This window comes from Rhinoraja longicauda, unplaced genomic scaffold (assembly GCF_053455715.1).
Source record: "Rhinoraja longicauda isolate Sanriku21f unplaced genomic scaffold, sRhiLon1.1 Scf000324, whole genome shotgun sequence".
Taxonomy (NCBI): Eukaryota; Metazoa; Chordata; class Chondrichthyes; order Rajiformes; family Arhynchobatidae; genus Rhinoraja; species Rhinoraja longicauda.
The window spans coordinates 48485-59913 of NW_027601542.1; the positions used below are offsets into that span (position 1 = coordinate 48485).

An 11429-nucleotide genomic window follows, 5' to 3' on the forward strand; every position below is an offset into this window, starting at 1 on the left:
TACAACTACGTGTCTCTTCTCCTCCCCCTCTTGAACGGCTCCCTGATCCATGGTGCCATAGTTAGGCTGCTCATCATTGCTGCAGCCCCCACTCAAGGGCTGAGGCTCCTCCAACACTGTCTCTTGAATCCCCATACCTGCCTCACTCACAGTCACATCCTCAACAACCTGATCACGGCCTGAATTGGAAGTTGTTAATCTAATGGGTGTGACTTCCTCAAGAAACAGACGGCATCCAGGTAAATCTCCCCTTCCCTGATGTGTCACAGCGATTAAAGCTCAGATTCCGTCATCAATTCTGAGCTGAGTTCGTCGATCAACCAACACTTGCTGCAGATGTGGTCACCAGGAACCACATTGGGATCCACCAGCACCATGCAGCTGCAGCACATCACGTGATCCTGCATCCTTACTTTACTTATTCCCACTGACTCCTTTATAAAATTTCCCGCTTGATACGAACTCACATGCTAGCTCTGCATTCCCTTCATCAGCCGGTCTCGCCGAGCGTCTTCAGCCAAAGTGCTCGGTTCTGTACTTGGCTTCAACATGGCTTCTCTTCCAACACGACCGCTCCCAACAGCTTGTTTCGCTAAATATTGCCTTCCTTTTACTGGCTGCTGCCTCTCTTCCTCAGCCATTCAAATGCCCGCTTCTTTAAATAACCTGCCTATTCAATCAAAAAACCTGCTCTCTCTTTATTCTCCCGCCAATCTTTCAAAATTAATTTCTCTGCTTTCAAAATGGTTGCTCATGCACTCTGTGGTTTTGGAAGATTAAAAATAAATTCTCAGTATTGTACCAGTGCCTGCTGAACTGGTTTTCTGTATATCAGTGACTTCCTGTTCATCTTGTGCTCATCTGTCAGTCAGTGATTGGTCCGCAGGAGTTTTATGTAGATTGCTGCACCCAATTGCGTTTGATTCCAATGGTTCCAAAAGCCTCCAAGATGCCAGAACTACAGGTATATAAGATGCGGCAGCATTGGAAACCTCATCCACACAGAGAGCTGGGAGAGAGACAGGTGGGAACAGCAGCAGGATATGCCCACCTTCACTCTGAAACTTGACACTAATGATGAATCGTTTTCTTGTGTTTCAGGTTCGAGGAAGGAAACATGATGTTGGTGTGGGTTTTGGTGCTGACCGCACTGCTTGCCAGTGATGTGGCAGGTAAGGTCCATTGATTCCAGGAGCTTTAGAAATATATTGGTGTGAGGAATGAATGCACTGTGTTGGGACTGTGGATCATGGGAATTTGTGGACATTGGGAGTGGTCGGGTTGTGGTAGGAAATGTCTCTTGTCTGGGATACTCATCTCAAAGCTGCTGAGTTGGAAGGTGAGTTGGAGACTCTCCTCCACATCAGGAGACAGAGATTTCTCCACGGTGACGCTTCACAGGAAAACAGAGTTGCAGGAAGAGGGATATGTGACTCTCTGTCAGGAACCCAGGGGATGCAGAGGAGAAGGTTCTGCAGGCACTGGTCCAATGCAACGGGTGCAGTGTACTTGCCCGCTGTGAGGGTGAGGATGGAGGCTTGAGGGAGGATGGCCAGAGTGCTGGCAAAGGTACAGAGGAGAGAGACAGAGAATGATTGTATTTACAGTGGTCAATGGAAATTTAATTCAAATTCTCTGTGACGTGTTTGTGTGTGATCAGTAGCAGATCACAAAGGAAGAAAACTAATTTCATTCATGAAACAAAGCCCTGGGGTTATTGTGGAGCAGAGAGACCCCAGGGTACAATTACACTATTAGTACACAGTTCCCTGAAAGTGGTGATGTAGGTGGACAAGTTGGTGAAGAATGTGTTTGGCACTCTTGCCCACATCAGCTGGGCCTTTGATTAAAAGAGTTAGGATACATGTTACAGTTGTAGAAGATGTTGCTGAGACTGCACCTGGAAATTGTGTGCTGTTCTGATTGCCCAGCTATAGGAGGATGTGAGAGAGGGTCCAGTAAATATTCACAAGGATGATATCAGAACTGGCTGAGAGTTATAAGATAGGTTGGGTCTATTGCCGTTGGACTGAAGTTGGCTTCAGGGTGAGTATTTAGAGGTTTATAAAATCACGTGAGGCTTAGGTAGGGTAGAAGGACATAGTGCAGAGGAGTGTAAAACCAGAGGGCATAGGTTTAGGGTGCAAGTGGAAAGATTGAAAGGGGATAGAGCAAGTGTTTCCAATGAAGATGCCAGAGGAAGCAGTACAGACAGGTAGAATTGAATAGACATTTACACAGGGCCATAGATAGGAATGAATGAGAGGACATGTGCCAAAAACAGACAATCGGTCTCACTCAGGACGACACTTCAGTTGGTTTAAAATTCTGAATCTCTTCAATTTACAGGAGCAAACAATTCATTGGAAGAGGAGACCCGTGTTCTATCCCAAGGACGCTGTGTGAAAGGCTGGTATAAATATCCTAGACTAAACAACTGTTACCGTTTTTTTCCTCGAAGAAGGTCATGGATAAGTGCTGAGGTAAGTCCCTGAAACCAGTGGTTGCTCTGGGAGGTCTGGGGAACATTGCTCTCTGCTGGTTCATTCCCATGAACTCACAGCACAGCCTGTCGTTGAATTGCCTGCGATGAGTCCATGTGTTCCACGGGTGCGCTTCACTGCAGCCGTGGGCTCCGGTTTCTATCGCTCGGACCAGTGGGTGAAATATTGAGATTTGGGGGAAGCTCCACATTCCCCAATACGGTCACGGTGGCGCAGCGGCAGAGTTGCTGCCACACAGTGAATGCAGCGTCGGAGACCCGGGTTCCATCCCGACTACAGGTGCTGTCTGGACGGAGTTTGTACGTTCTCCTCGTGACCAGCGTGGGTTTTCACCTAGATCTTCGGTTTCTTCCCACACTCCAAAGACGTACAAAGGTTAATTGGCTTGGTAAATGTAAAAATTGTCCCTAGTGGATATAGGATAGTGTTAATGTGTGGGGATCGCTGGTTAGCGCCGACCCGGTGGGCCGAAGGGCCTGTTTCCTCGCTGTATCTCTATACTACACTAAACTAAATCCAGGAGTTAACGCAGAGCTGGGGTTCTTGATTAAAGAACGAGAACTCTGTGTCTCGGGGATAAAGTTACCCATTGCCAATGTCTCTTTTGACGATTTATTTGAGGGATCTTGAGACGCACTAATTCTCAACAAATAAACTATTTTGTTTGTTTAAAGGCGTTTTGCAAACGTCAACCACATTCTGGACATCTGGCAACTGTGACCTCGCTCATACACAACAATTTCATTCTGGAAGTGATTCGCGCATCTTGCAAACCGAAGAGACATGTTTGGATTGGCCTAAACAACATTAAGGTACAGTTAATGATGACACGTTAGCTTACAGGTCGTCGCCACACTGGCCAGACCTGCATTTGTTGTCCTTCCCTGGTCATCCACTGCCCTTTTCAGAGGGCAGGTTAAAGTCAACACTTTGATGGATCTCTGGTGTCACATCTTTGTTCAGAGATAGAGTTACACATGACGCCCGGAGCACTCACTGGAAACCCGCTCGGTCACAGGGAGAAGGTGCAAACTCACACGGATAAAACTGGACGTCTCTGTCTTTGTCTGAGCGATCCTACATTATATTTGTGTTCAATTACCATCTTTTACTCATTTTCTGAGTTACCAATATTCCTCTTCTCTGACCTTTACTCTCAGATCCTGTCAGTTTCATCCCAAGGATCCTGTTACTTCCATGAGATTCCCCCACCCTGCCAGTCCATAGTTTAAACTCCCATCCACTGCCCTACTTGTCCCGGCTGCTCGTATTCTGCTCTCACTCCGGCTCAGGTACAGCTCCTCCCTGTATTGTTCATGGCAGCTGACTCAGCATTCCAACACCAATGACCATTCATTTACACCCCCAGGGAGGGTCTTTCACATGGATCGATGGATCATCTTCGAAATACCGACGCTGTGATGCTGATGAAGGAAATAAAAGACGACGTTGTTGGCTCATTCGTCGTAAGTGTAACAGTGACAGAAATGGTGTTTTGTTGGAAGTGAATTTGAGACAGTTTTGAACAGGAGGTGACCTCCACAGACCTGCTGTTACACAGAGGGAGGGAACCAACCCCATGGGTCCTGTGCTCTGCAGAACTGGACTGACTGCCCAGCAGTGAGAGGAGGATGTATGGGATGTAATGCAGGAGTCAGGGGAACAGACACCGAGTGTAACTGTGCAGGAGGAATGTACAAGGGGGCAACACTGGAGTTAGAGGAAGGTACAGTGTGGCATGACACATTCTGGATTTAGTGTTGTCCAATGAACCAGATTTGATAAAGAGAACTCGAGGTAAAGGAGCTGCTTGGAGGTAGTGATCATAATATGATTCGTTTTAATCTTCAATTTGAGGGGGAAGAGGTTAAATCAGAAGTGTCAGTGTTGCAGTTGAACAAAGGGGACTATGAAGGCATGAGAGAGGAGCTGGCCAAGGTAGACTGGAAAGGGATCCTAGCAGGAATGACGGTGGAACAGCAATGGCATGAATTTCTGGGCATAATCCGGAAGATGCAGGATCATTTCATTCCAAAGCGGAAGAAAGATTCTAAGGGGAGTAGGAGGCAACCGTGGCTGACAAGGGAAGTTAGGGATGGAATAAAACTAAAAGAAAAGATATATAACACAGCAAAGAGTAGCAGGAAGCCAGAGGATTAGGAAACATTCAAAGGACAACAGAAGGTAACAAAACAGGCAATACGGGCTGAAAAGATGAATCAGAGGGGAAGCTGGCCAAGAATATAAAAGGACGGTAAAAGCTTCTTTAGGTATGTTAAGAGAAAAAGATTAGCAAAGACAAATGTAGGTCCCTTGAAGGCAGACGAGGGTGAAATTATTATGCATAACAAGGAAATGGCAGAAGAGTTGAACAGGTACTTCGGATCTGTCTTCACTAAGGAAGACACAAACAATCTCCCAGATGTACTAGAGGACAGAGGATCTAGGGGGATAGAGGAAAGAAATTTGCATTAGGCGAGAAATAGTATTGGGTAGACTGATGGGACTGAAGGTTGATAAATCCCCAGGGCCTGATGGTCTGCATCCCAGGGTACTCAGGGAGGTGGCTCTAGAAATAGTGGACGCATTGGTGATCATTTTCCAATGTTCAATAGATTCAGGATCAGTTCCTGTGGATTGGAGGATAGCTAATGTTATCCCACTTTTTAAGAAAGAGAGAGAAAACGAGGAATTACAACCCAGTTAGCCTGACATCAGTGGTGGGGAAGATGCTGGAGTCAATTATTAAAGAGTTTATAACGGTGCATTTGGATAGCAGTAAAAGGATAAGTCCAAGTCAGCATGGATTTATGAAAGGGAAATCATGCTTTACTAATCTTCTGGGATATTTTGAGGTGGTGACAAGTAAAATGGATGAAGGGGAGCCAATGGATGTAGTGTTTCTAGACTTTCAGAAACCATTTGATGAGGTCCCACACGGGAGATTGGTGAGCAAAATTAGAGCACATGGTGTTGGGGGCTGAGTGTTGACATGGATAGGGAATTGGTTGGCAGACAGGAAGCAAAGAGTAGGAGTAAACGGGTCCTTTTCAGAATGGCAGGCAGTGGTGAGTGGTGTGCCGCAAGGCTCAGTGTTGGGGCCGCAACTATTTACCATATGTATTGATTTGGATGAAGGAATTAGAAATAACACTAACAAGTTTGCAGATGACACAAAGCTGGGTGGCAGTGGGAACTGCAAAGAGGATGTTAGGAGGTTGCAGAGTGACCTGGACAGGTTGAGTGAGTGGGCAGATGCATGGCAGATGCAGTATAATGTAGATAAATGTGAGGTTTTCCACTTTGGCGGCAAAAAAAAAGGAGGCAGATTATTATCTCAATGGTGTCAGGTTAGGTAAGGGGGAAGTGCAGCGAGATCTGGGTGTCCTTGTACCCCCAGGCACTGAAAGTTGGCGTGCAGGTACTGCAGGCCGTGAAGAAAGCTAATGGCATGTTGGCCTTCATAACGAGAGGATTTCAGTATAGGAGTAAAGATGTTCTTCTGCAGTTGTATAGGGCCCTGGTAAGACCACATCTGGAGTATTGGGTACAATTTTAGCCTCCTAATTTGAGGAAGGACATCCTTGCAATTGAGGTAGTGGGCGTAGGTTCATGTGATTGATCCCTGGGATGGCGGGACTGTCATATGAGGAAAGATTGAAAAGACTAGGCTTGTATTCACTGGAGTTTAGAAGGATGAGAGGGGATCTTATAGAGACATATAAAATTATAAAAGGACTGGACAAGCTAGATGCAGGAAAAATGTTCCCAATGTTTGGGGAGTCCAGAACCAGGGGCCACAGTCTTAGAATAAAGGGGAGGCCATTTAAAACTGAGGTGAGAAGGAACTTTTTCACCCAGAGAGTTGTGAATTTGTGGAATTCTCTGCCACAGAGGGCAGTGGAGGCGAAATCACTGGATGAATTTAAGAGAGAGTTAGATAGAGCTCTGGGGCTAGTGGAATCAAGGGATATTGGGAGAAGGCAGGCACGTGTTACTGATTGTGGATGATCAGCCGTGATCACAATGAATGGTGGTGCTGACTCGAAGGGCCAAATGGCCTCCTCCTGCACCTATTTTCTATGTTTCTATAAAGAAAGAACTACTCAGCCATTTGACTGTTCAATAAACATTAGAGAGGCTGTGGAGCAGAGAAGTCATGGAGCTCACTGTTCCATTCGTGCACAGCAGGTGGAGCTCAGGAGCACGTCATCAGGGCAGAGAGCACAGATGTACCTAAGGGAGAGGTAGATGGAGAAAGGAATAGACGGATGTGTTGATGGGGTCGGATGAAGGGAGGGGGGAGGCTGGTGAGGAGCAGCAACAGTAGCATGGATCCATGGGCCGAGTGGTCTGTTTCTGTGCTCTACGTGCATGGGAACACCCTAACTCTAAAAAAACTGGGTGTAACGCTACAGATATGGGAATGTGCACTGGTGTAAAATCCCCAGATTTAGACATGACATCGGTTGCACAAGTTCCAGCTCCAGAGATTCCAGACTCTGCACCCGTTGCGTGAGGTCAATGGAATGGGGAGGGCTGGGTTTATCTGACGGCACAGACGTGTTGTCCAGCCCACACAGAGAGTTCCAGCCCAGGGAGAGCCCACACACTTCAGGCTGGGACAGTCCAAACCCCCGTAAATATTGGGGGCTTCAGGTTTCAGCAACACACACTCTGACTGCACCTGGCACCTCCACAGAAGTGACTCCCTTTATTTACAAGGAAAACTCACCGATCAAGAGTCAGGGAACATTAATGGCTCACAGACTCTGACTCAAATAGATGGTACTTTTAGACCAGGTAGAAAACAGGAAATGCTGGAAACACTCAGCAGGTCAGGCAGCACCTGTGGAGAGAGGCACAGAGATAACATTTAAAATTATGAACCTTCTATTTCTTCTCGAGATATCATTTCCCTCAACACCTGTTTGTTTCATCTGACAGATCGAGTATTTCCAGCATTTAATTATTTATTTAAGACATTCCGCATCTGCAGCAATTTTCTTGTGGACTAACAGGAAAATGCTTTCTCCTTTCCTGCTTCTAGGGAATGGATCTTGGAGGTCGATAAGGTGTGGCCACAGACGTCCTTTTGTTTGTACTTACCGATTGCACTGAGTTTAGAAGACTCCAGAATGGTCCACTCATCCTTTCCAGCAGTGGATCCAGTGCTTTGATTTCTTTGTAGCCACTCTCACTGTCTGTGGTGACTGTACTCACTTAGCTTCTCAGCCAATAATAAAGAGAACTGCATCATGAGCTGTGTGTTTGGTGCTGTGTGAGTCCAGTTTCTCGCAGCCTTCCTGTCCCACTGTTACTTCCTCCCCACCTCTGCACTCAGTGCTGCGCTGAGGAGAAGGCGGCACACACTTGAACTCTTGTCCTTCGGCCGCACCTGGTGTGTCGGGTCCCGGACACCGCACCTGGGAGAGAAATAAAGGCTGTGGAGAGGATACATGGGGAGTTAGTGGAATAGTTGCAGGGAGAGAGCTTTCACAGTCCTGTGGGTGGGCTGCAGAAGATGAACTGGGCCCAGAAATTCCTCAGCACATCTGTATGAAAACCTCTGATGTCTGTTTATAAATCAGCTCAACCTGGTGTCGGGCAAATTCCCCATGATTCTGGCAGTCTTGGCAGGTGTCGGGACAAGATGTGAAGGAAGTCAAGCCTTGCCCAACTCTCCAGTCAATGCCCTGATGCAGAGTGAGAGAGATGGTGGGAGTAACTCAACATTACTTCACTCTCACCCACTTGGTTTATTCACTCCTCTCACTCTTGCTTCCTATTTCATTACATTTTATACCTACGTTAAAAACAAGTGGGTGGCCGGAGAGAAGGTATGATCACTCAAGGATAAAGCAGGAACTTTATGTTTGGAATCAGAGGATGTGCACAAGATATTAAGCGAGTAATTTGCATCTGAATTCACCATGGAGAAGGACATAGTGGGATTAGTGTGATGTGTACAAACATCCTCGGGCAGTTAGAGATCAAGATGGAAGTGGTGCTGGGTCTCTTGAAGACCATTGAGGTGGATAAATCCCCAGGGTCCTGATGAGTTCCATATCAAGTTATTGAGAGTTCATAAGTTCATAAGTGATAGGAGCAGAATTAGGCAATTTGGCCCAAGTCTGCTCCACCTTTCAATTATGGCTGATACATCTTTCCCTCTTTACCCCATTCTCCTGCCTTCTCCCCATAACCTCCGACACCTGTATTAACCAAGAATCTATGAATCGTTGCCTTAAAAAATATCCATTGACAGCATCCACAGCTTTCTGTGGCAAAGAATTCCACAGATTCAACACCCTCTGACTAAATAAATCTCCTTCCTAAAGGATCATCCTTACATTCTGAGGCTATGACTTCTGGTCCGATACTCTCCCATTAGTGGAAATACCCTCTTCACATCCACTCGATCCAGGCCTTTCATTATTCAGTAAGTTTAATTGAGTTCCACCACATCCTTCTAAACTCCAGCAAGTACACGCCCAGTGCCGTCAAACACTCATGTTTTAACCCAGTAATTCCTGGGATCATTCTCGTAAACCTCCTCTGGATCCTCTCCAGTGTCAGCACATCCTTCCTCAGATATGGGGTCCAAAATTGCCAATTTCTCCAAATGTTCTGACCAGTGCCTTATAGAGCCTCACCCAGCCACCGGTTAGTCATTGTGCCCTGGGGGTGCCTCCCGCAGCCGACCCTGAAGCATTCATAGTGATTTGAGCGCATGGGGTGGAGGGTGGAAGACATCGGTTTCGCTTACCGGCTTTTTGTTTCCTTGTGTCAGTTCCCGCCGTCTCTTCACTATCCCCTCCAGCCGTTGGGGGCGAGCACAGCAGGGCTTGGTGGCTTGTCTGTTGGGGAGGGGTTTCCCAGCTCCATGGTGAGTGAGCCTGGTCTGCTGTGGCACCATGGTCTGCTGTGCCTCACCACCTCACCCACTCTGCCCTATGTGGCAAGTTGCAAACTGTGAAGCCAGAGGGAGGAAAGATGCTAATTGAGCAGTGAAAGCAGCAAATTGTGTAGCAAAGTGTGTTGTGAAAGTAGCAAATTGTGTAGTGAAAGTAGTAAATAGGAATTGTGAACCCAAAGGAAGGAAAATAGGGGGGGGGGGAGGGAGATAGAGGTGGGAGTCCAGGTGCTCCACAAACGGGGGGAGGGGAGGGGAAAGGGGGGTTGTGGGGGAGAAGGTGGAGGGGTGTGGTGAGATCAGTTAAAGGTTAACTAAAATTGTTGAATTCAATGTTCATGCCATTGGTTTGTAAACTATCCAAGTGGAACATATGGTGTTGTTCCTCCAATTTGCGTGCAGCCTCACTCTGGCAGTGGAGGTGGCCCAGATGAGAATGGTCAGTATGATAATGGGATGGGGAGTTTAAATAGTTAGTAACTGGGAGATCCAGTAGGCTTTGACGTACCGAGCGCAAGTGTTCAGCGAAACGGTTGCCAAGTCTACGCTTGGTCTCGCTGATGTACATGAGGCCACATCAGGAACAGTGGATGCAATAGAGGAGGTGAATGTGAACCTCTGTCTCAGCTGTATGGACTGCTGAGGTGCCTGGATGGAGGTGAGGGAGGAGGCATAGGGACAGGTGTTACCTCTCTTGCGGTTGCAGGGAATTCATGGGGAGGGGGTGGTGAGGGTGGCAAGGGAGGAGTGAACCAAAGAGTTGCAGAGGGAGCCATCTCTGCAGAAACGATATAGGGGTGAAGATGGGAAGATGTGACTGGTGGAGGGATCATGTTGGAGGTGTCAGAGGAAGGTGTGTTGAATGTGGAGACTGGTAGGGTGAAAGGTGAGGACCAGGGGAACTTTATCCTTGTCCCGTCTGGGGGGAGGGGTGCAAGCGTAGAACAATGGCACGAATGAGAGAATGATAGAATTAGGGAAACCACGTTTACTAAGGGATGTGGACACCTCGGATGACCTAGAATGGAAAGTCTCATCTTGGGAGCAGATATGGTGGTAATATAGATGGATTGGTTAATACATTTGCAGATCACACCAAAATAGGGGGAGTTGCAGCCATGGACAGAGCAGGATTTGGGCATGGAAATGGCAGGTGGCATTTAATCTGGGCAAGTGTCATGTGTTGCACATTTGGAGGTTGAACATAAGGGGAAAGCATCCAGTTAATGAATGACAAGACCCTAAACAACCTTGATGAAGAGAGGAATTGGGTTCCACATCTCCCTGAACGTGGGTGGTCGTTGGTCGGCACGTTTCTCGGTGGGGCCGAAGTGTTTGTTTCCATGCCGTATCTCCGAACAAAACTAATCAGTCCCGATCCTAAACATCGCATATCCATGTTTTCCAATTGCTGCCTGACCTGCTGAGTTCCTCCAGCACGTTTTGCTCAAGGTTCCAGCATCTGCAGTTCCTCGTGTCTATCTTATGCGCATTGATAGATGTCACTTTGCCAATGAGAAGGCAAGAATACTTTAGTTGTCTCCAGTAATTATGTACCTGTTAATTTGTGGAGGGATTCCCATGACGTTTAGTGGTGTGGGTGATGGGTCAAAAGTACCAAGTGGTATTTAGGGACAGGTTGTTATCAAAGCCTTCCATCACAGTGAGGAGGTGACTGGAGGAGACTCACTGTGATGGATGTTTCTTTTTTGTTTTGTGTTGGTTTTGTGATTGTGTGCGTTATTGCTTTATTTTTATTGCTTCTTATTGTTGGACTGTGCATATGGTTGAAGGTTGCTTCTCCGACTTAAAGGCTATGACTACTGGTGTGCCTCAAGGTGTGGTGCTGGCCCATTGCTGTTTGTCCTCTATATCAATGATTTGGATGAGAACATACATGGCAAGATTAGCAAGTTTGCAGATGATACAGAAGTGGGTGGTAATGCAGATAGTGAAGATGTATGTCAAAAATTGCAGCAGGGTCTTGATTGGTTGGCCAGGTGGTCTGA

General features: G+C 46.9%; 1 protein-coding gene across 1 annotated transcript; it reads left to right on the top strand.

The window, feature by feature from the left end:
- The first annotated feature begins 1010 nt into the window (after nt 1-1010).
- Nucleotides 1011-7751, top strand: LOC144590786 (snaclec VP12 subunit A-like). Its single transcript, XM_078395216.1, has 6 exons — nt 1011-1024; nt 1102-1172; nt 2350-2483; nt 3179-3316; nt 3874-3970; nt 7555-7751. Exons 2-6 carry the CDS (start codon nt 1118-1120, stop codon nt 7623-7625), a joined length of 495 nt encoding a protein of 164 aa, XP_078251342.1. The 5' UTR covers nt 1011-1024; nt 1102-1117; the 3' UTR covers nt 7626-7751.
- The last annotated feature ends 3678 nt before the right edge of the window (nt 7752-11429 follow it).